Raw genomic sequence first — 25,963 nt, forward strand, 5'->3', positions numbered from 1 at the left:
CTTGGCTGACAAAGGTCCATATAGTCAGTCAAAGGTGTGGTTTTTCCAGTGGTCATGTAGGAATGTGAAAGTTGGACCATAAAAGAAGGCTGAGAGCTGAAGAACTGATACTTTTGAACTGTGTTCCTGGCAAAGACTCTTGAGAGTCCCTTGGAGAGCAAGGAGATCAAACTAGTCAGTCGTAAAGGAAATCAGTCCTAAATATTCACTGGAAGGACTGATGCTGAAGCTGAAGTTCCAATACTTTGGCCACCTGATGCAAAAAACTGACTCATTGGAAAAGACCAGATGCTGGGAAAGATTGAAGGCAAGAGGAGAAGGGGACAACAGAGGATGAGATGGTTGGATGGTATCACCGACTCGATGGACATGAGTTTGAGCAAGCTTCGGGAGTTGATGATGGACAGGGAAGCCTGAAGTGCTGCAGTCCATGGGGTCACAAAGAGTCAGACACGACTGAACAATTGAACTGAACTTGAAAATGCACATTATTATATATTCAAATAAAATGCTATTTCAATCTAAAATGCTTCTGGATTTATAGAAAATTTATGAATTGGTATGATGTAGGCACTATGTATACCTGGGAAAACTCTCTTCCTCGTGAGTTTGTAAATACTGAACATTTATTTTGTGGTCCTGAGAACTGCTCCCTTTCCCAACCATCCTCCATATTTAAATACACGAGAAAACTCTGTCATTCATATAGACAAAAACAAAACAAAAACAAAATCAATTGAATGAAGAAAGAAAGAAAAACAATCAAACCTTTGGCCTCAATGTAAACTTCAATTAAACTTTAAGATGCATAGGCTATATTCAGGGGTTCCCTGGTGGTTCAATGGTAAAGAATTCACCTGCCAATGCAGAAGATGCAGGTTTGATCCCTGGGGAAGGAAATGGCAACTCACTCCAGTAGTCCTGCCTAGGAAATCCCTAAAGGGCTACAGTCCATGGGGTCGCAAGAGTCATGACTTAGTGACTAAACAACAATTAACAACAACAAGGCTATATTCTCCAGAAAACAACTGTATAAGGATCCCTTCCTTAATAAAGGATCCTTAATAAATATTAAGGATCACTTCCTTAATAAAATAACTTAAACATTAAAAATAGTGCCTGGGGCTAAGATGAACTCAGAAGTGAAAGTATAAATTATATAGAAAATAAATGGCTAAAAAGAGAAACTTTCATATATAATGCAAACAGAGACACAGAGAATAGACCGGTGGTTGCCAAGGGGAGGGAGGTGGAAAGGATATGAATAGGAGTTTGGGATTATCAGATGCAAACTAGTATATATAGACTAAATAAACAACAGGGTCATACTGTATAGCCTAGAGAACTATATTCAATATCCTGTGATAAATCATAACGGAAAAGAATATGAAAAAGAATGTATATATATATATATATATATATAAAATGAAGTTACTTTACTGTATAGTAGTAATTAACAAAATATTATAATTCAACTATATGTCAATACAAATAAAATAAAAATAAAATGCAAGTTAACATGGTGATTGGGACAGGGAGGTGCTGACGGTTGAATGGACGGTATGTAGAGATAAAAAGGAAGCTTTGACACATATGCCAAAATTCTCATTTGCTTTTGAGGGGGTCCAGTCTCAAAACTGGAGAAGGCAATGGCACCCCACCAAGTACTCTTGCCTGGAAAATCCCATGGGCGGAGGAGCCTGGTAGGCTGCAGTCCATGGGGTCGCTAAGAGTCCTACACGACTGAGCGACTTCACTTTCACTTTTCACTTTCCTGCATTGGAGAAGGAAATGGCAACCCACTCCAGTGTTCTTGCCTGGAGAATCCCAGGGACAGTGGAGCTTGGAGGGCTGCTGTCTATGGGGTTGCACAGAGTTGGACACGACTGAAGCAACTTAGCAGCAGCAGCAGCAGTATCAAAACTTTGGTGAAAACCAATGCAACGTTGTAAAGCAATTACACTCCAATTAGAAAAAAAAAACAACCTTTGATGAAGTTGACAGAAGCCTTGGCCATAAAGGGCAACAGCTCCTTGGCACCATCTAGAGTTTCAAAGAGCTGACTCATTTGAAGAGACCCTGATGCTGGGAAAGATAGAAGGCAGGAGGAGAAGGGGGTGACAGAAGATGAGATGGTTGGATGGCATCACCGACTCAATGGACATGAGTTTGAGCAAGCTGCGGAAGATGGTGAAAGGACAGGGAAGCCTGGTGTGCTGCAATCCATGGGGTCACAAAGAGGCACGACTGAGCGACTGAACAGTAATAAACAACAAGAGTTTCAAATGCCCATTTATGATTTAGAAATGCAGATAAGAGACCAAAAGGAAGATGAGAGCAACCTACTTTGGAAGCATGACATTCAGGGTTCCCACGGGCAGGATTTCCATTGACTTGCCCCAGAACTTGTTTTTCCATCTGATATCTAAATGACATAAGGCAGAGGACAAAAAGAATTACACTCTATATCTAATCATTTACTCTAGAGAAGTGAACTTTTATAATATACTTTACATTTTACAAAGGACTTTTGTAATCACAATCAATTCTATACTGTTAGTTCTAACACAAGTGCCTGAGGATGGCCCAAGGTGAGAAGATTAACTGGGAACCCCCCAAAATATCTGTTTTTCCATAATATATTCTCTATATGTGCTTTCAACAAATAAAACTGAGAAAGACTTGGAATAATCTGTGTGTGCATGTGTGCATATTCATATACACATATACACAGACTCTACTCTGCTTCAATGTCTCCACAAATACGGTTAGAAGATTTAGCTAAATGGTGGAAATATTTTATACATGTGTGTGTATATATATGGTATATAGTAAAAGTAATTGTAGATTGTAGTATGGCAGTAACATTGATTTATATACACATATGAAAAGTTACATGACTTGGGAGAACCTGTATAAAAAAAATAAAGCCTCTAACAACAGATGGGTAAGATTTATGAGAAAGTGAGATTAACTTAATGAACGTGTTCCTGTGCTGGTTGTTAAGATACTACTCAGGGCCCAGAATTTTATCTCACATGATGGATTTTTGTTTCGCTTGTGGACACTCGGGTATATCTGTACTTGTGTATTATTGACTCATCTCGTTTTTGATGAGTTAAGGAAGCTTAGTGTTCTCTCCACAAAATTTCTGACTCTTTGTTATGAACAAGAAATGCCTTACTTTCTTAATCTGCACTAAAGTACAGTCATGGTGCTGCTCTATCATTTCATATCATTTTTAGGTTGAGGAAGGGCATGTGAGAAGAGTCATACAGTGATCATTGAAGTGCCTTTTCCAATGTGAGGGAATTATTCACACTTAATGGTAAACGTACACATTACACATATATGATGGCTCAGATGGTAAAGAACTCGCCTGCAATGCAGGAGACCTTGGTTCCATCCTGAGTCAGGAAGATCGCCTGGAGAAGGGAATGGCTACCCACTCCAGTATTCCTGCCTGGGAAATCCCATGGACAGAGGAGTCTGGCAGGCTACAATCCACAGGGTCACGAAGAGTCGGCCACAGCTGAATGACTAACACTTTCACTTACATATATATATACTTTTCTTTCTAGAACGGTTTTGAAACTTTTTATCCTAGGTGAGTTTGCAACATTCTAACTTAACAATGGATATTAATTTAATAGAGACTTCAATTCAAACCCCCAAGCCTCAATGAGTTAAAAAACAGAAATTACTGCTATGTATGTATCTCTCAATAGACTGTGGGCAGAGATAATGTATAGCAGAGCTTTCTTTCAGGATTAAGATCTATTTGTACACCTTTAAGAAGCAAGAAGACAGCAGATACACTCTTCCTGCTACCGATGCAGACCACGAGGCACAATGAGGTGAAGAGATTGCCCTGACCTGGCACTGTCAGCATAGAGCCCTGCTGTCTCCTAGGGCTGTGCTTCCTGAATAAATAATCCCATCTCCCAGGTGACATGGTTTCATATTTAAATCAAGAAACCTCATCTCTCAAACTGAACTCCATGCCAATTACCAACATTTTCTGAGTTCTAAAAGAAATCTAAACTGAGTACTTTGGAAACTAGAAACTTTCTTATAGGCTTATCAACTGGATTTTGAAGTTATAATTGAAATACAAACCTTGCCAAAACACAAAATTCTTGGATTCACAGTGACAGGCAGAAATGGGTGGATGATGGCTAACCTGAAAGTTAAAAACAAAAAAAGGGCAATGACATCAGTGTTAAAACTTCCACAAATGATCATTTTTCGCAACATGTATTTGGCTAAATAAAAGTTACTCAACTTATCCATCTCTGTTATTGCATTATTCTCAAGATGTGTAAGTAAATTACCAAATCTTACAACTTCATGCTTAAAAACATTTAGAGGATATAATTACATAGATAAGCTAAGTGAATTTTCTGTTAATAGTATTGTAACCCATCTCAACCAGATGTTTACAAAAACAAGCTATTTTCATCATCAAACAGCCCTCCTACAGTTTCTACACAGAAACCTGAGTCCAGTGGCACTTACTTGTTCTGAGAAAAATCGGAATCCTTTGTCCTCTCTAATGCATTCATAAGTCTCCCCAAGGACAGGGTTGAATGGCTTACTTCCTGCTCTGAAATAGGTGGAGCAATATCCTGAAACTGCAAATGCAGCAATAAGAACCTGTTAAAACATTTAAGAAAGGAAAATAATATAGGAGAGACTACTTCCAGGCCTGTTTGTCCCTTATTCCTCTAGATTTTATATACCCACATCAGTGGGTGCCGATTTGATGACACCTGCATTTTCTATTACTTGCACAGACTCATCTACTCATGCGGAAAAAAAAAAATAAATGAAAATGCAGTTAAACTCTTTGCATGGGAACCAGCAGGCAACTGAGGCCAAATATTCTTCATTCATCTGTCCATCCAATTTCTTGAGTATTACAGAGTTCAAAGGTTCTGAAAGCCAGGTTATGCCATTTACACAATCTTAGCAGGAAAGTTGTGACTGCTGGTGCTTTTCAGAGGGCAGGTCAAGTTTTCCAGAGTCACGTGGAGTAAAAGCCAGGGCAGGGAACAAACAGGAAGTTACCTTCTCAGACCCAAGTTCCTAAACAAATGGGCTTCCCTGGCATTCAGAAAAAGCTGATAAAAGCAAGGCCAGGCATGTCTTAAACCTATAAAGAAGTGTGATGCCTTTAGATTCTGACTTCAGAACTACTCAGACCCAAGAGTAAGTCACAAAGAGTGTATCTTTCAATAGAGGTATCTAGAGCTTTTTTGGCCCTGCCTGGTTTATGCAAATGGATTTCTCTTACCTATGCAGTTAGAGTATTAGGCAACAAGCAAATACACTACCCTAATGAATCTTCCCTAGCCCAGGTCTAGGGTTCGCAAATCCACAGGGATTTGCTCTGCCGTTGATTACCATGCGCTCGTAGGGACTGTCAGTTTCCGAAGCCTTGTCCAGGAGCTCACTGTATTCCATTTCCTCGCAGAGATGCTGCAGAGTATTGAGTGGCTCGTTTAGCTCCACAGGCATGGAGACTTTAGACAGGTCTTTACCAATGTTGTTCCTCAATATATTCCACAGGTTAATGTTACTGGTGTCGGGACAGGGAGCTGGCAGGCATGTTCGACGTCCGTTTCGGAAGGCTCCTCCCGTAAGCTCCCCGTTCAAGACTAGAAGAAGGAGAAAGATGAGAATCACAGTGAAAGATATTTTGCTTTTCTGATTTCCCAAAACCTGGGAGGGAAAGAACCCTTTCAAATAATTCTGACTGTGATACATTTCTTAAGCCTTCCTTACACTCTCCCAAGAGTGAACAGAATTATTTCAATACAAGGTTGCTGATAAATGCACAAAACATCAATGTATAGTTCTTTCTGGTGTTGCTTCATGACTCGTGGGATCTTAGTTCCCTAACCAGGGATTGAACTCACACCCCCTGCCTTGGGAGCTCAAAGTCTTAACCACCAGACTGCCAAGGAAATCCTAAACAAGTAAAAATTTTAAAAACTAAATATAAATACATTTAATTACAAAGGACTCAAAATTTTGGTTTGAGCAAGAACTAAACTTTTTATCTTAATCCTCTCCCTAACAAATTTTTCAACCATTTTCACCAGATTATACAAATATAAAATTTATTGAACAATAAGCTACAAAAGGAACAATTAGCCAGGGGACCAAAATGATTGTTCATTGAATCATTAGCGTTGTATTTGGCATGTAGACAGGACAACCTCAAAACTCAAAGGATGCATACTTTGCCGAGAGATGTTGTCTGCAACACTGGTGTTGTCTTCAGATATATTATCACTCACATCACTGATGTAAGACTCATCATCTGAAGCCTAAGGAAGAGAAGAACAGAGAAAGGATCAGAATTTTCATTTAGTCTTGACATTTCAGAAAAATTAAACAATTAAAAACAACAGGATATTGCTCAAATGGAAAGCAGAAGTCATCGTGGGGAATGTATGTGGCACATGGGCAATGAACACCTCAGGGTGTCCCTTGAGCCAGAATATAGGACTGCCAGGAAGCAGCGCTTATCTTTAAGTAGCTTTCTATCTTAAGTTGGGCTCAGAAGTTGGGAGAGGCTAGTACATAACCAGAAATGTTTCAGTACAACACAGTAAGAATGTGCAAAAAAGGAGACTCTACAAATCCCCATAGAGGAGTCAGGAAACGTTGCTGGAAGAAATAATATTTTAACTGGGTGTTGGAGGATGCAGAGTTGCCCAGTTGTTAGAAGCGGGGAAAAAGCACAAGAAGGGATGGTGTACAAAAGCAAGGACCGTGAGAAAAACATTTCTTCTAGGAATGTTAAGAAGTCAAGTGGCTGTAACAGAAGATGGGGCAAAGATGAAGAGGTCTGACTGTGAAGGGCTTTTCATGTCAAAATAAAGGTTTTCATATAATTGTGCATGTGTGTGTGCTAAGTCACTTCAGTTGTGTCTGACTCTCTGTGACCCAATGACTGCAGCCCACTAGGCTCCTCTGTCCATGGGATTTCTCCAAGCAAGAATGCTGGAGTGGGTTGCCATTTCCTTCTTCAGGGGATCTTCCCAAGGGACTGAACCAGTGTTTCTTATGTCTCCTGCATTGGAAGGCAGGTTCTTTACCACTAGCGCCATCTGGGAAGCCCTCACATATAATTGAATGAATTATTACATGCAAGGAAATGAGTCATATTTGGTTCTCAGGAAGACACTCTGCAACTTGTCCTAGGGAGCGCAGATAACAGGATCCTATGTAGATCTGGATAAGAAACACTGACTGATTTCACTAAGATGCCCACAGTAAGGTTCATTTCGGGCAGTACAGCTGCATTTGGGAACCATATTTAAAGTGTAACAGACAAAATCTGGCAGATAATTTGGGGGCAGGGAAGAAAGATTTAGGGATACAGAGAAATCGAGAATTAAGCCATTCTCTACATAAGAAAATACGGAACTAAAATGAAATCAAGATTCACATAAGAATAAAATTAAGGGCAACATATGTATTAAGGGGATTTAGAGACAGAGCAGATAAGAAAACAGAGAAGTACTGTAGAGCCATTCAGAGGAATGGGAAAACCGATGTTTTTACTATAGGCAAGGAAGCTGTTGATACCTATTTACTGTCTTCAAAATGGAAATATGTTATATTTTTTCTGAACACAAAAACAGAACACTCTTATTGTAAAAAATCAGAAATTACATGAAGGTAAACAGATGATATGGAAATCACCCATCCTGTGACCTAAAAGAAATCACTTTCAACATTTTGTAGGTTTTACTCCCAATTTCAAAATGCCTATATAAACACACAGATACATCTATCTTTAGATACTGAAAAAGCAGATGGGTTTACATGCTATTTTATAGTGTTCTGAATATACTCCCATTCTCACGAAAACAGCTCTCCATCTTTACTTAATGGCAGATACTTACATAACACAAAGAATTTAACCAACATTCACGTGGCATCCAATTTTTTATTATTTATAGACAATACTTGGATGAACAACCTTGGAAACATATTTCTGTGAATGTGCCTGGCAATTTCATTAAGATTTATTCTCAGAAGTGAAATTGCTGGGGCAAATGAGTTACTCTTAGGCTTCAGCCCTACGTTGCCAAATTGCTCTCCTGGAAGACTGTACTATATTAGTTTATTCTCAACATCAGCATATGAGAGCACCCATCTCTCCCCCACTTAAACACCACACATTATCAATCTACATTAGGATCTATCTACCTAACACACATAAAAGATCTCTTTCTATGAAGTCTGAACTTCATCTTTAGTGAAACTCTCTTTCACACATTTTTCAGTTCTTCATATAAACTGCATTTTTTTTTCTAGTTTGCAATTTCTTTTCAAATGTTGCTTATGCCATTTTATGGTCAGGTAAAGGTTCTAAAATTTGTATATAATAAAAACAATCAGCCTTTGCCTTTACAATTTCTGAATTTACTGCTGATATTTTTAATAGAGTTGGGAAGAGTTGATACACTTAAGGAGATAGAATTATAGGCAGAATGGTTTTATGCATAAATGAATAACTGTAGTTTTGCTTTTGTACTCTGAGAAAGGCCATAAAGATGGCAAATTGAGAATAAAGTCTTTTTCTGACTTGTATTTTCCCACTGCAGCAGGCTTCCATTTTCCCATGACTGCAACAAAATGGAAGGTTAAACCTTCAGGCCCATGAAAGCCACTCTCTGAACCCTGATAGAAATAAAAAGTAAATCAAACTCTTCTATGTGATTACTCTGAAAAAAGCTCATCACATCCAGTGATGTTAGCAGAAATAAATGCCTGCCCCAACCTAATTCATATTGCATGTATGTTTACTACATGAACATTTAGAAGCTATTAACAGTCTATCCTCTTCAATGTCTAATTTCACCCAAACTAATACATGACAGAAATGGTCCAATATCCATGTCCACATAGAAAGATCTGTGTAGAATATAAAATAATTCTACAATTACAGTGGTCTTTAATAAAATCTATATTATCGCATGTGTGAGCAGCAGCTAAGGCTGGGCAGGCTGGCTGTCGTCCACTCATGTTATCCCGTATATAAGGATACAGGATAATACTCTGCAGTATTATAATAAAATGATTAATATAGATTTACTTTCTCTCCCATGGTCAAGAAGTCTTGGAGCCAAATATTTCTCTTTAAGGGGTTTGGGATTCAAAAGAATTTAGGAAATTTTTTTTCTAAATGTGACTAGAAAAATGCAACCATTCAGCATTGCAGAAACACATTTAACAGCAGAGACAAAGAAGGAGATCATTCTGGAAATAAGAAGGAGCATTTTTTTTAAAAAGAGGTTGTACATTCATTAAATGAAACACATAAAGAATTTTCTCTCAGTCCCAGAAAATGTTAATGTAAGACAGCTAAGGCCCAGGTTTCTCAGATTAATCATGTGTGAGGTGTTACGCATTTCTTCCTTCATTCAGTTAGCAAATATTTTCTGAGTTCTGGGCTCACAAGAATGTTCTAGTGCTGAGGACAGAGTGCTGAAATCTCTTCCCTCACTTCAGTGGGAGAGACACAAAATAAACATGAAATATATATTCTGTTAGATAGTGATAAACACTATGGAAAAAAATCAGAAGGGACCAGGCAAGTGAAAGGTCAGGGGCAAGGAGGAAATGGCAGCTCTGCGGTGTAGCCAGGGCACCCAGGGCAGGCTTCTCGGAAGGGGACTTTTGAGTAGACTGAAGCGAGTGAGCAATCTGACCGCATGGCCCTGGAAGTGTTCCAACCAGGGTGGGTGGCAACACAGAGGCCCAACAGCCTTTGCCAGCTGTCATGTAGAATGTGCAGTGGAGCCCATCCTGCAGCTGCTACTAGATTCTCACGCAAAAAGTGAACCAACCAGGTGGGCTGGCCAAGTCTGTGGTATGGAGACTCGAGGAGCCTTCCGGGGGCATCTCATCACAAGGGAACTCAGAAACCTGGACAGACGGAGTTGCCTCAGGAACAAGTCTCAGCCAAAGGGGAAGAACAACCTTCAGAACACTGAGGTGCCTGTCACTTGGGCTTATCTCCTGGTCCAGCCTCTTCAAATACTTAAGACTGAGTGCTGTGATAAAGGGAAGAGATCTGAGTAAAAAAAACAGGCATTTTATGAAAACCTGTAAGATACAGTTGCAAGGAACACACATATAGTTCAGTTCTTTCCCACGTGGGTTGTAGGAGAGATTTACTCCTCTTGTATCAGCCAGGGACAGGGGGTGTCTGCTGACACTTCAGGAAGTGCTCCGTTGGCCTCTGGATGGCTCCAAAAGAACAGAGGTTCCAAGGGGCTGCAGCTGAGAACAGATTATGAGTCTCTGTATGGTAGCTAAGGAGTTTAGCATCATCCTAGGAACACTGGGGAATAGAGACACCATCAGATTTGCATTTTGGAAAGGTTAACCAGGCTGTCCAGTGAAAATGGGTTCAAGGTGGAAAGAAAGCGGGCAGCAAAGCTAGTTATGGAGACCAACAGGGTGATATAGATGGGAGCTGATGCAGGATTGAATGGGAGGAGTGGCACTGCAGCTTTTCTTAGGAAAACATATGTATCTGAGATTATTTAGGTGCCAGAATATAGAACCTGATGAGTAAATCAATGTGGGTGGTGGGTGGTAGGAAGGCAGAGGAGTGAAGGGAAATCCTGAGGAAATTCAGGTATTTGATGTGAACACTTGGGTAGAAAAGTACTTAGAAAGGCAATATGAGAAGCAGAGGTAGGCTTGTGTTTTTTCCTTTGGTGTGTGTGTGTGCGCGCGCGTGTGCACGCACGTGTAAGGGGGTTGTTAATTACTTCATTTGGACATGCTGAATTAGAGATTCTGCAGAGCACCCAGAGGGCAGTGTCTCACAGGTAGGTGGTTAGGTGGATCCCAAGCCAAAGCCTGCTTTCTCTTCAGACCTGCTTTCTTCCTGAGCTGTAGACTTGAATATCCAAAAGGCTGCCGGGTACCTCCGCTGAGAGGTCTGCTAAGTTCACAGTGCCTTAACATGAATGGATCATCTCCATGCGCCTCTGTCCTCTACTACCTGGCCCCTCTGTTGGCCAATGGGCTCACTCTTTCCCTATGGTGGTACCACCACCCTGCTTGGACCCATACAATAACCCACCTCACATCTTCATTTCTGTCTTGCCAGTGGCTGGTGCAAGTGACAACTGGGCACCTAGGCAGATGTGCCCCCAAGAACTTAGACATAGGGCAATTAGGTTGCTCTCAGAAAGGTATGAGGTCATCAGATGGTGGGTCAACGCCTAGATAATGTACAGTCAAGTTTGCTTGAATAAGGACAAGTAATGGGATCCCAGAAAAGGGAGAATCAGAGAAGAAAGAAATACTGGGAACACGTCTCCAGCACTGTGGTCCCTAGGGTGGAGACTGACCCACAGACACTAATTCCCCACCACATGGGACAGCATCCCTGAAATGGAGATGAGAGTTTGGAGCAATTACATCCTGGCCCTCGCAGCCTTCAGCTCACTTCTCCTGCTCCCATTCCTTCCTTGCTCACCAACCTCCTAACCATAATTACGCTTCCTGGGCAGATTTGCCTCCAGGGAAAGAGACATGATTAGCAAACAGGATTATTTTGTCTATTTGATAACATCAATTGTCTATGAATAATTAAACTAGTTTCTGCCTTGTGAATGGGAATATCTGTGAATCTGTTAATCTATGACTTGGAATTGGAGAGGCAGGTGCTTAGTCTGATGTGGTAACAAATTTAGTACCTGATATAACAATTCTATTTTAATTTTTCTCCATATCAAAGTGATATGTGTTCATTATTTCTATTTTCTAAAATCACTCGTAATACCAAATGTCCAAAAGGAACTACTACTGTCAGGATGCTTCCTTCCAATCTATTTTTGATGCATATGGAAATAACATCTATCAGTGATTTCATCTGCTTTTGGACTTTCCTGGTGGCTCAGATGGTAAAGAATCTGCCTGCAATGCAGGGGACCCAGGTTCTATTCCTGGGTCGGGAAGACCCCTTGGAGAAAGGAATAGCTACCCACTCCAGTATTCTTGCCGGGAAAATTCCATGAACAGAGGAGCCTGGTGGGCTATAGTCCATGAGGTCACAAAGACTCAGACATGACTGAGCAACTAACACTTACTTAATTACTTCATTCCCTTTTTGTAAAAATGCATTACAGATTTCAATCTCAAATGACAAAATTAAAACAATTGCGTAGGAAAGAGTTTTGGCTGCTTCTCTCACGCCAAAAAAGAAAAAATTCAAAGTGTACTTGAGTAAATTTCAGTAAAAGAATTTCTGCAACCTGACCAAGACCATGCCAAGATTCATGAGCATGACAAGCAATCCAATAAATCTTTAATGGTAGCCAGTGGCAGTGGTTTAGTCGCTGGGTCATGTCTGATTCTTGTGACCCCATGGGCTGGAAGCCCACCAGGCTCCTCTATCCATGGGATTTCCCAGGCAACAATACTGGAATGAGTTGCCATTTCTTTCTCCAGGGTATCTTTCCAACCTAGGGATTGAACCCGGGTCTTCTGCATTGCAGGCAGATTCTTTACCAACTAAGCCACCAGGGAAGCCTCATGGTAGCCGTTGGTAACCTCTAGGAGCCGTAAGTATTCAACTAGATATATGCTAGATGTTATGCTAGCTAAATTCAAATTCAGTCTCTGGCAAAGATGTGTGTTTGTATGTACAAATAAGAATGGTATTTTTCTTATGCTCTCATTCTTTTTACATTTATTAGCTAGTCTCCTTCTATAAAGAGCTGTTATCACCTATCTGTTTACCCTGAAAAATGAACTGTACAGGTATATCAGAATAAGTCTTGATTCTTTCTTTTTATTCATCAAATTTAAGAGTATTGAGCTGGTGTCCAGAAGGCTAAGGGCTCAGTAAATGGAATCCATACAGTTTGCATGCTTTGGCTTTGCTACTATTTGGACATCTTATTATGATGTTAAAACGAAGTTCTAAAGTCTGACTTTCTTTAACCTAACTCATGGTCAGAAGCAGTCGGGGTTGACGCATCCAGGAACCTTACCTCATTCTCTGATGAGCTTGCAGAGAGGAGCACTTCTTGGGCATCGAAGAACTCAGAGACAGATTCTGACATGGAGAGGCGGCTCTCATTGGCTACTTGCTGTGACAGGGGGAGACTGACGTGGATTTGCTCACCAGCCTACAGGAGAGAAAAGTAGATAGTCTGATCACTTTCTTCCTGCGTATGAATGGCTATTTGTTCAAATTAGGCAATGAAGTACTAGCCAGATCTCTAGAAAAATTCACAGCATATGCTAAAGGACTGGTGAGCACAAGCAATTTTCACTTGCAACTGAGTAATGACCACTGCCTAAGTTTCCTTCCAATATGCCTGTAGAATCCAAAAGTGCAGACAAAAGGTGAGCAGATTTTAAATCTATGCTTAATTGACATTTACTGGATTGAATAACAGGTTGAGCCCCCAAAATACCCTGAATTGACTGTGGCGACAAGTTCCTTGCCATATGCTTTGGCCTGTCATTACTAGCCATATTCTAACCAGTATGCTACAACTCAAAAAGCATTTGTAGAAACCACTAGCGATATGCTAAGAAAACATTCTATAAGACTAATTTTTGAGACAGAATATATTGATATAAAAAGTCACTTTCCAATTTGATCATGAATTTTAGCCAATGAAACATATGACTAGAGTAGTGAACCTTATTTCAAACTGTATTTTTATTCATACAGTGATAGCAAATGATATTGCTTTCAAGAAAGCAATTTAAGTTGCAACCAGAAAAATAGGTAAGAGAACTATACATTTTAAACATCTAGTACATTTAGTACACATTTTAAATTGAAAAGAAGATTCAAACTGAGACTGTCAACTAATTTTTAATTGATAAAATTTTAGAAATAGTCTAGATTCTGGGCAGTTGAGGGGGCATAAGTGTTATCAGAGATCACAGGACCCATGGAGGTGGATGGACACAGGTTCAGTAACTTACATCCAAGAGAAGCTGTCTGGGGATGGTATTTCTTAAGCAGTTAGATAGCAGAACCCTTACAATTATAGATTTCTAGAAAAATTTATGTTTGGTGCAAATATGGCCTTACCATTAGTTAAAACTCTCACCTGTTACATGTATTACTGTTCAAAGTACAAATTCTCCTGGCTAAAAATAATAATTTTATGAACGTGTTAGTTGCTCAGTCGTGTCTAACTCTTTGAGACTCTTGGACTCTAGCCCACCAGGTTCCTCTGTCCCTGGAATTCTCCAAGCAAGAATATGAGTGGGTTGCCATTCCCTTCCCAGGAGATCTTCCTGATTCAGGTATTAAACCTGGGTCTCCTGCATTGCAGACAGATTCTTTACCGTCTGAGCCACTGGAACTACACACTCACAGTAAGTCCAAATACTGAATGTTCTCCTATCCTCTTACTGTTTTTTCAAAAATTCTTCTGAAAAATGGAATAATAACAGCACCTACATCAGAGAGTTGTTGGGGGTATCAAGAGATAACACATGTAAAGTGGGTTAGCAATACCAAGCACATGGTAAGCATTCACTTGACACGTGTTAACCATTCATTATTAGCATCATCACCAGGAGCTGTAGCAGCACTAATAATATTTTCTTAGCAAGGTCAGGTGACTTCTCTCCTTAGACAGAACTTTTAAAACAAACCTTTAGAAAACTTTAATTTAGCACCTTCTCTGCTAAAAGTGTTTGTTTCAACATTTCATGGACCATTAATGATAATGAATATTTCAAATGAAGAGTGACAGAAAAGTCACAAGCTGGAGTATACATAAATTAAATAATCAGTAGCATGAGATGAACACAGGAATAAATAAAAATAGACAACCGATCACCAACAATAAATGATGTCAAGCTCATGTATATCCTTCACTCCAAAGAACACTGAACTGTCAGCAACACAAGATTTATGCCGGGAATTGTATTAGTAGTGAAAGAACCTTATGAAAATAAATAAAAATATGCAGTAGGTGTAGATGCTACAAAGTAAGTATTCTATATCTTTTAAAAATGAATCTTACCTCATCAGGGCTAGGAATAATATTTACACTAACAACCTGATCACAAATAATAGATTCTGAATGTATTCTGTTCAACCGGCTCCTTAGTTCAGCATTCTGGTTGAGTGCCTTAAAATAACAAAAACCGCACATGTAATTGCAAGTTATTGAGCAAACATAAAGCAGAACCAGCACACAGGCACACTTTAGACAACAAAGTCTAGGATGCTTTTAGCTGTAACTTTTGGAGCCACCACAGGCCAGATCCCACCAGAAAGAAGGAAAGAAATGGCTCAGAGTTAAGGCATTCATTTTTTGCAATATAAGACTACTACTTAGTAGATTAGTGGGTTGAAAAGAGTTTAAGGATTTCATAAAATTGATTCATGGAATTTTCTCTCCTTTATAGTCAGGCCCACTATATCCAAGCCCAGTCTACCACCACATACATATAACATTTTATACCCTAGGATAAAAACTATTGATTCTTTTTTTTCCCTTTTTGGTTCCAGTTTCTAAAGTTTGGGCGTTGTTTCAAAGCCAGATGTCTTATAAATTATTTGTAAATGGAATGAACAATGAACTGGCTTTGTATTTCATAGAGCTGTATTTTGACCTGGTGAAAGAAAACAGTTGTTGTGTTTCCATTTTCTAGGAGCACATAATTAATACTTGTGACAGTACAGCAGAACTAATTCAAGTGTAGACCAAAGCTGCCTTCCCTGGACAGTGTAGACACTGACAAGCATAATAATGAGCATACCACAGAAAGGAAACTAAGCTGTCTGCATCTCATGATTCTTAACACACCCTAAATCAGCAGTGAAACACCATCTGCTGTACCCCAGTTTAGCGTGTGTGGTGGAAAGGGAACATATTTACATGAACGTGGGCTCCCTATAGGGGCCCTGGGGACAGAGGCTCGTGGATCACATCAGTGCATGGAAATCTGTTCCATATACAGAAGACACATGTAGCTGAATAGATTACACCAAGTAAGAGACCTTTGTGAGGACAAAGCCCAGTGAAAAGCTGGACTGCTCCTTTCCTTCCCATTAAATCTAGCAATGAGAAGATGGAAGTGAATATTTCAGAAAGGAAGATAAATGTCAGGACTTACTGAAGAGTGAACTGCCCCAGGGAGTGAGGATTCTGCTTTTCTTCATAAGGAGTCAATGAATACACTAAACTGATACACAAACAGATACAACAGCCTAACTCTAAATTTGTACCTATTCAATCACCTGGGATAAATGACAAACTGGCTAAACTTCACACTCGTATTGAGCGGTGCAGAGTTCTTGAGCATGGAGCATAGAACAGTCTCCCCTCTTTCCTTTCTGCTCAGCTTTTTTTTTTTTGGCTACTCTGTCCAGCTTATGGGATTTTAGTTCCCTGCTTAAGGATCAAACCCAGGGCCTTGGGAGTCAGAGTACTGAGTCCTAACCACTAGACCACCAGGGAATTCCCTTGATTTTCTCTTTTCAAGGAGAAAATTCTTCACTCACAGCTTTCGGCTTTCATTTAAAGTCTTTAGAACCAGTCTGTAAAATACGTGTAAAACAGAATACATTTGGTCTTGTGGGCTGTCAGGTATTGATGGATTAAAGGTGGACACAGATCCTACCGTCATTACATTGCAGACAGGCAATATGTGTCCAGTTCGCTGAGCAAACAGGGATGTGTCAGTGAGAAAAAAGGTGATTACATTTTTAGTAAATAAATCATGTACTTCCCAGTACCTTTACATTCTGCAAAAGTGCTCAGGCTCTTTTTCCTGGAACAAAATCTCAAACAGTTGAAATTTGAAAAAAAAGTACTGCCTCACTCCTATTCTTTGCAACTATATATGCTTATTTGTTCTTTCATTGTTTTTCTGTCCACAAGTGTACTGAAAGTCATCTTAGTTAGTGATATAATTGGACCCAGATATATTTTGCTGTCTTGGAAGTAGGAGGCCTTGTACATTGTTTGATGGTTTTAATGGCAGAATCACATTCATGACTTCAGAGTTTCACACAAACCTCACCTAAGGGTTCCTCCAAAGTGACAACACCTTCTGCTGCCCTGGAACAAAGTTAACAAAACAACCCCACAAAAACTCATGGGCAAGGACGAGTAATTTTTTTAATTTTTTCCCCCCAGCAGGTGGGAGTTTAAAACACAAGTTTTCCATTTATAAGGACACTTGCAGAATTGCTTGCTCTGGATATTTAAGAAAGTTAAACTCCCATGTAATCTCTCATCTCATCTAATATTTATGAAATGTGATCCTGCCTACAGGTGTGTGTGAAGGCACCACAAGGTAGCCTCTAGCTGCTAATATCAATAGGACCTGAGCTGAAAATTAAAGAAATACTGTGTTCATCATATATATGCAGTGGTAGAAAAATGCTGTTACACAGCACAAAAAAGCCTGGAAATAAGTATTATTCCAACTCTGGCAATCCCGAGGGTGGGAAGTGTAAGCAGACGCAGAGCATGCAGCAGCCCGTTTGTGTGTGCCTTGCCAGGGCGGCTCCGCCTTTTGCCTCGGTCACACAGACTGCAGTGGGAGGTGGCTACAACCGGGCACCATGAGGACTCAGGACCACATTTGTGACTTCCCCCATTGAAGCTCACTACTGGTGATCGTTAACACAGAGGAGTCCAGGTGATGGCAGGAAGAATACACAGAAAGCAGCCAAGGAGCCTGTACGGTGGGAAGGCGAGGGAAAAGGAGGCAGGTCGCCAGCCACTGGCGCCAGCCCGTGAGCAAGAAAGCCATGGAAACCTGCGAGGAGTGACGCTGCTCTAGGAGGGGCAGATGGGCCGAGGCCCAGCGGCGGGAAGCAGCCTCGGCTCAGGAACCATGCCTGGATTCCTTAGTAAGTCTCACACCTGCTTTCATGAGCGAGCTCAGGCCGCAGCACAAACTCTCCACAAGGCACGCTCACTTTCCCTCACCTCATACACACTCAAGTGCCATATACCCACGAAACACAGCATTCCTGACCAAGCTGTGAAGGAAGTACCATCCTGAAGCTCTGAGGCAGAATGAATCGCCCAAATCCTCACTTCCTTGGCTGTTAACTACCATTTTCCCACCCCGGGCAGACAATGGGTGAGAATTTACCTTAGAGTCGGGAGAGTCTGGTGTAGCAAATGCATTCTACTGAACGGAACTGCGGGTTCTGGGAAGATTTACTCTTCAGATAAAAGCAAAACTGGTTCAAAAGGAGTGAGGATGTGAGTATGCCAACTGTCAAAGCTAGAGCTATCAAGAATCAAATCATGGCTAGCTCTCAAAAATCACCTTGTTTTCTATTTTAAAATAAACAAATACTAAGATAGTGTATTTGGAAAATGCAAAAAAGGAGAAAAATATTTCTAAAAATTCATATCTTACTACTCAATCAACCGACTTTTGGTAGCTTGGTATATTTCTTTCTAGTTTTTTTCTTATGCATTTTTCACATTAAAAAAATGGGAACCCCCAAAAATGGGAACATACTGTACATCCTTCGCTATTTATTCTTGGTATACAGATACTTATTTTATGTTGCAAACTCTTCACAAATGTGACTTTAGTTAGCTGTGGAATAAGTGGTTATTTTCCTACTATCGGGCACTTATGATGTTGTTACTGATTTTTATTAGAACAAATAAAGCTGCCATGAATGTTTATGTGCATAGGTTTTCTACAGTCAGCGTTACTCCCTTAGATTACGCATATCAGCCATGAACCAAAGGACCAACGCATAAAACACTCTGAAGGTTTTAAATAAACATCATCAAATTATGCCCAAAATGACACTGATTTAAAGTTACTGGATAGCTAAAAAAAAATGTAAAGGATTCTATGAAGAATATCTTCATAAACAAATTTGGCCAACTCTCAGGAACTGTGAAATTCAGGAACAAATATATTTAAAACATTTACTCTAACATAGAATATTTATTTTGGATGTATAAAATGTTGTAGACAGGAAGGATGGTAAATACTATGCCTTGGATTTTAATTATGCTGCCATGTGCCGTAAGCCAATTTTTTGCTTACATTCCCATACATACCGCATTTCACTGATTCTAAGATGCACAGTTCTCAAAACTAACACCTCTGAAGCACTGGCCACTTTCACTGAAAGTGGTGTTTTCTTTCTTAGTAGTGCACAGAATGATGGCATATTGAATAATGAATGCCATACTGATTTAATGAAATATAACACTTGTAGATGGAGTACAAGAATCATTGTACTGTTCACACTTGTATGAACCCAACACCCAAAGCATTTAGCACAAGTTGTGCACAAACTCTGGGGTCAGAAATCAAACTAGTAACAGTGACAAGTGTAATGCACTGAAGACAGACTCAAGTCACGCTGAGTCTTTTACTACAGTAATCTAGGGTGCTGAGTTTACATAGTCCTATTACGTATTATTTGATTTTGGTGTTTAGTACACAAAATTATAGCTGAAGTGAAATCAAGTCATTTACAAAAGGAGAGATGCCACATAAAATACCGTGTCCTACAGATGTAAATCCAACATCTGTGCTGCCTTTCAGGTGTAAAAGTTTGCTTTTAAAGCTTCATGGGAGTAAAATATCAGAATTATGCATGTCTCTGTATACCTATAGATCAGGGATGAAATATTACTATAGAAGAGAAATTCATTACACTGTTCAGCCTTGCAAATCATTACACACTCAAGGCAGGTAACAATTTATGCTGAGCATGTAGTGAAAAATGCTAATTTTATATATTTTATTATGCTATGTGCCTTCTAAAAGGATGATGGAATTTGCCAAGTTGTTATATTTAAAAGCTTTATTGAAAAGCAGCATTTTAACCATTAGACATATATCAAATAGGACTTACGTCAAATAAAAAATAAGTTCCAAAATGTTAGACTAATCTAAGAAGTTATTTAAACAGTCTCTCTCCTTCCCTTTCTAGGAGGAGATTTGGCTTGGAAATCATTCATTTAAAAAAACCTGGGTTCTAACTGATGACATTTGAAAAAGGATCAACGATGTGTCTTTAGGCTACCTGAAATCACACTGTAATGTGAAATTATATTAATATAAAAACATACTCAAAACAGCTGTCTCAATATACTCAAGCTGTTTCAAATCTTGTTCAATCCTAAATCCTATATTTGAAGAGGCACAATGAGAATAATAGAGCTAGCCAACCAGGATGGCTACATCAGTTAATTGTTTCCTATCTTTAATGTCTCCCTATCTGTTAGTTCTTCCCCTTTATGATACAAACAAACTGAGGTGACTGTGAAATTTCAAGGCTGACTTTCAGTCCATATATCATTTACTGCTAAATCAGATCCTGTTAACCTTTTCGTTCTCAAAATTATCAAAACTCTTTCTTCTTGATCTCAGTGGTCATTGCTATGTAAATTCGTCAGTGGTTTCCCCTGGCTTTCCATCAAAGGATTCTCTTTTCTTTTTTCAGCTTGTCCTTTAAATACTAATGTTTACTATGGCAGCACCCCCAACCTCTTTTCTTCTGACTGAAAACACAATTTATCAACAGCTATAAATTCACCAAGATACTGGGATATCCACATCTTTCTCTCCAGCTTGGGCTTCTCTCCTGAGCCCTAGAGCTCAGGAGAAAATGACCCCACCCAATGGGAAGGTATATACAGACACAAGGATGTAAACACAGCCAAAATGCTGTGCAACACAGAACTGGAAAAATGGAATTCTCTAGTGGATAGGGTATAACTCTCTTTATGCTGCTACTGCTGCTCAGTCGCTTCAGTCATGTCCGACTCTTCATGACCCCATGGACTGTAGCCCACCAGGCTCCTCCGTCCATGGGATTCTCCAGGCCAGAACACTGGAGTGGGTAGCCATTCCTTTCTCCAGGGGATCTTCCTGACCCAGGGATAGAACCCAGGTCTCCCGCACTGCAAGTGGATTCTTAACCAGCTGAGCCACCAGGGAAGCCCATTCTCTGCCTTACCAAGAAGCAAATAAAAAGCAAGCAAGCAAGAAACAAGCACATTTTCTTATTTTTCTTCGTACAAGCTTATTTCATACCACTAAGCCTTCAATCGTTAGTACATCTGAATAAAACACTGCAACATGTAGGGGAACAAAAGTGTATTTGACACGTTTGCAAGATGACATACAAGATGCTTACTAGCCACTATTTTGATCTTTCTGACTTATGATCCTTTTTAGGGTCATGATTCAGTAGATCCATTAAGATGGACAAGGTGTTCAACAGATATATGACAGGAGATCAGGCCAGGGCAGACCATTAAAGTGTGCTTGTGAAGGAAGCCCTCTGCAAACTGGCACCCAGCTGCCGCTTTGAATGTGCAGGCTCTTGAGTTTCCAAGCAGCATATGTGCCTCAACTGACAGTGTTTAATGGCAAACAGCAGAAAGTGTGGCCCAGACAACAGCATTCAGTAACATGAAACTCAACACCGAAAAGAGGCTGACAGTTCAGGTACATAAAACACGGTGAGACGGTTTAGGTCTAATTTGCAGGAACGGAGGGAAACTGTTCAAGCAGGAGCTGACCCACATGGAAAACCACTTACCCAGGATTTGCTCGCTCCTTCGCTCTGATCCAAGGCACCAGGAAGTGAACAACATTTTATGTAATCACTGAGTTCTCACACAAAATCAGTGACAACATTGAAGTCTTAAAGGAAATTCTAAAGGTGCATTTATAGACACAGTGAAGAAAATATTTCAGAGGAAGTGGTCAGTTTTAAGAAAGCAGAAGTGTAGTTTTAAAGGATTTTTAACAGAAATTACAACCTTGAAATAGATAGGGATTTGATTAGTATTAATAAGATCAATATAATATATATTAAGTAATACATATTATAGTGTAAAATATATACTGAAATTTTAGAGTCTAGAACATATTATAGTGTAAAATATATACTGAAATCTTAGAGTCTGGATTCAGGGAACATAGACAGGAAGAAAATCCTAAGAGTGCAAATCAAAAAAGAAAAAAAAAATAGTAATCAGTAGTTTTCAACAGGTTAAAATGCATCATAAGTAGGAAAAATACTAAGTGTGGACGATCTGGTAGATTTTGTCTGACGCTGGATTGGACATAATCTGGAACACAGTTTACATGTGTAGGTAAATCATGTATAAACGCATTACTTTTTTAAACCAGGGATGGCCTTATAAGACCACAGAGGGGCATTAAAATCAGCCAAAAAAGAATTTATGTTTGCAAGCAAGTTTGGTTGATTGTCACGCTTACCTTGATATCTTTTGGAAGAAAAGTGATATAGTTTAATACTGACACTGCGATGGCTGGGGGGATTTCAGACAGATGTGCCATTCCCATGATGGACTGTCTCCACCCCCATCGCTGGCTTGCAGGGTTAGAAATACGTCCTGAGAATAATACAAACACTCTCATTTACCTGCGACAGTGACTGTCGGAGTCGCGCCATCTGCGTGCTGTGGCCTTTATTGTGATCCTGCTCAGAAACCATCTGCTTCAGCTTCTCCTTCTCTATAGCTATGCTATTAAATGCAGACTTCAAAAGAGAATGCACTGTGTGGGGAGAAAAGTAAGAGACAAGGATCAAATGGATCCAGAAAAATAACAGAATTATAAACTTCTCAGCACTTGTAACTCATTCGTGGATATTTTCTGGAAAGGTTATGTTACAGTCTAATTGAAAGTCAGCCTTAAAATGGAATCTACCAGACTATCTAAATACAAAACAAATATGGGAATGGTAATTAATCAGGATGAAAGTTTTAGCATTTCATACCAGATAAGTCAACGAAGACTTGGAAGCAGCATATAAAATACCAATTTTTAAATTTTAATACTTAGAAAGTAACCTATAATTCTTAGAAGGAAAAGGGAACAAGTTTTACTCTGCCACAGTTGATGATAATATTTGAGCAGTTATGTGTACAATGACGTCTCATGCAAATAATTTAGAACTATCAAATTATCACCCCAAAGTGTGCATCCAAAAAAGGGCATTTTATGAGTCTTGCAAATATAAATCAAACAGCTGTTTTAGAAGTTGGAGCTAGTTCTCTTTGTGGTAGGAAATGATTTGGTCTTTTTTTTTTTTTAATATTTATCAGAGTATCATTGATTTAAAATGTTGTGTTAGTTTCTGCTGTATAGCGAAGTAAATCAGTTATATAAATAGACATATATCTGCTATTTTTTAGATTCTTTTCCCATATAGGTCAATACTGAGTACTGAGTGGCACCCCTTGTACTATACAATATGTCCTGACTAGTTACCTATTTTATATACAATAATGTGGATATGTCAATCTCAATCTCCCAATTTATCCCTTCCCTCTTCCCCCGCTGGTAACCATAACTTTGTTTTCTACATTTGTGACTCTATTTCTGTTTTGTTGAAATGATTTGGTCTTAAGAATAACACTTGCATTACCTTCTCAGCCAAAACCATCATGATGTCAAAAGTGCTTTCAAAGAGTACAAACTACCAGTTATAACATGAATACGTTCTGGGAATCTAATCTGCAGGATGGTTATAGTTAACCATACCGTATTATTTACCTGAATTTGTTAAGAGAGTAGATCTCAAATGTTCTCACCACAAAAACGAAATGGTAATTATGTGACATGTTGGAGATATTAGCTATCCTATGGTAGTAATTATTTTGTAATATATAAGTATGTCAAATCAACATACATACCTTGAACTTATACAATGTTACATGTTCATTTTATCTCAATAAAGCTGGAAATAAAGTAAAACAAAATAAACGCAACTGAAAACAACCTCCACCCTCATTTCTGCATACCTAACAACAGACATTTGTATGTCTGGCAGTCTTTAATTTTGAAACACAAAAATGTTGAATTTCCAACTCTTATCTTTACAGTAACAGTTTCTGCAAAATGTAAAGTCTTCTGAAATAGGGATTTCCTTGTAAGAGAAAGGTTATTTTCAAAAGAAGTGGAAAAATGTAGCATAAAATAGTGACCAGAATTACATGGGAAAAATAATGGGATCATATAGAATGTACAATTAATTCACTGATTTTTGTGCTACGTTCTAGTTGTCATCAATTTTAAGGTAATAACTTGATAGCTGAAATACATTAACCCAACTAGCAGCTCTAAAAGTGGATTCATTCATTTCAAAATCCATAATTTCTCCTAAAGAATTCACTCAATAGTCATATAAAAGCCACCTTTTCCCCCAAGCACAGCTGAAAAGAAAATACGCTGTTTCAACAAAAGCTTTACAAGTCTGTTGAAACTTGGATTACCTAAAAGCCTCAGGAGTGCAACCAAATACATAAAGCTTTCCTGGGGCTACCTTCAAATTTATCCATCTTCCTTTAGAAGCTGTGCTATATTTAATTCACACATTTGTTGCCTCATTTTACCTGTTCCTACAATCTCGCATTAAAAGCAAAAGTTACTGGCTTCCTGATCATAAATCTATGCTGTTACATAAATAATTTAGCATTGTTCTAGTCTAATGACATGATTAGCATCCGGCTAAGACATGATAAAAATGCTCAAGGAGTAAAACAGGTGAAAGAGAGTTGGCCTTACAGAATCTCAGCTGAAAAATCAGTTGAAAAAGAAAGTGGGTGGGGGAGAAGATTTACTTTAGCTGCTTCAGGATGGTGGAATTAAAGAACTCTCTGGTAGCACATCCTTGCTGATGGTTTGAGAGTATGCATTTTTGTTGACTTCAGCTTTCTCAGAAACACCCTCAGGGTGCACCTCTTCCTTTCCCGAGTCACTAGGCTTTTGAATATTATGGGGGGTGGTACTTGAGACGTTCCACTTAACACACATTTTCAAGAATACTTTATAACCTATTGCCAGCAGCCCCAGAGGAAATAAATGTGAAAAATTCATAATGAGGTGTTAGTGACTGAAAACAACACAATGTCTTTCTCCTAAAGATTACAATTTCAAAAGACAATGACTGGGGAGGCACTATTATAAGGTAAAAAATGAATTTCAGTGGCTGAAATTTAGATACTTTAGCATTAAGGGGAGGGAATTAATTTAGGAGCTGTGGCTCTTCCTGGCGAACACGGTCAAGACTGTCCAGTCCACTTGCTCTCCACTCTCCTTCTCTCTGTGCCTGATGAGAGCAGTTGAGCTTCTGTAACATGACTTACTGAACATCTAACATCAAAAAAGAGACTCCAAGGTGGGCTGGATGTCCACTTCCCTCTAATCTGGACTAGCAGTGAAGGGACAATGTTCCAGACCCAGAGCTGGCCACTTCCATTGCAATCCACTCCACTTGGAGCCCTGAGCTGCCCTGGAAGGGGAGGGGAGAGGGACAGAGTTGTGTGCAGCCTTCCAGCTGTCCAACCGAAGTGCCAGTGAAGCCCCCTTGAACCATTCAGCCAGGCTTCCAGCTGAATACCACAGATGGAGTCCAGCTGATGCCACAGAGGACAGAGGAACTGCTTAGCTGAGCCCTTTTGATTCCTTACCTACAAACTGTAATGTAAAATCAGTGAGTGCCATTTAATTAAAAAAAATAAAAAGGTTTCAAACAGAATCTGCTAACTCACAAGTATGTATGACATGATAAAAAAAAGATGCTGAATAGTATTGTGGGCTTGTCTGCCTACCATAATATCTTATTTTTCTCCCTAAGTGTTTGACTCTGCAAATTCAGAGAATAAGTAGACAATCCCGTTACCCTAATATTCACTGAGTGAAGAAAAAGCAAATTTTATTTTATGATGACCTAAAACCCTAATGTCAGACCTGAAGGCAATAGGAGGAACATCATCAAAGATAACACCTTTTTAGTCTTTCTGCCTTTACTCACCCTCAATAATACTTTCTTTCCTCAGTCAAAACTGAAACCCTATGATGTGCATTTTCCCAGGAAGCAGTCATCATATCCCACTGTGTTTTATCTATAGAAACTGCAATAAGTATATGAACCATTTGACCTTGCCAC

General features: G+C 39.3%; 1 protein-coding gene and 1 non-coding gene across 16 annotated transcripts in view; both read right to left on the reverse strand.

Annotated features, from left to right (window-relative positions):
* OSBPL6 (oxysterol binding protein like 6) overlaps positions 1-25,963 on the reverse strand; it is a 218,420-nt gene that overhangs the window by 14,306 nt on the left and 178,151 nt on the right. For 9 of the 15 annotated variants that reach the window (XM_061434361.1, XM_061434357.1, XM_061434356.1 and 6 more), the window contains 9 exons: positions 22,433-22,566; positions 21,581-21,604; positions 15,048-15,155; positions 13,041-13,178; positions 6,248-6,335; positions 5,407-5,660; positions 4,519-4,656; positions 4,120-4,183; positions 2,347-2,425 (listed from right to left, as the gene is read on the reverse strand). In XM_061434361.1, coding sequence (XP_061290345.1) covers positions 2,347-2,425; positions 4,120-4,183; positions 4,519-4,656; positions 5,407-5,660; positions 6,248-6,335; positions 13,041-13,178; positions 15,048-15,155; positions 21,581-21,604; positions 22,433-22,566 — 1,027 coding nt within the window. The remainder of the gene's footprint in view (positions 1-2,346; positions 2,426-4,119; positions 4,184-4,518; positions 4,657-5,406; positions 5,661-6,247; positions 6,336-13,040; positions 13,179-15,047; positions 15,156-21,580; positions 21,605-22,432; positions 22,567-25,963) is intronic. The other 6 variants (XM_061434362.1, XM_061434359.1, XM_061434358.1 and 3 more) reach the window with 2 other exon arrangements.
* LOC133236289 (small nucleolar RNA SNORA79) lies at positions 25,649-25,791 on the reverse strand. The gene has a single exon (XR_009732829.1). It is a non-coding gene; the product is annotated as a small nucleolar RNA SNORA79 (small nucleolar RNA).

This window comes from Bos javanicus, chromosome 2 (assembly GCF_032452875.1).
Source record: "Bos javanicus breed banteng chromosome 2, ARS-OSU_banteng_1.0, whole genome shotgun sequence".
NCBI classification, from domain to species: Eukaryota; Metazoa; Chordata; class Mammalia; order Artiodactyla; family Bovidae; genus Bos; species Bos javanicus.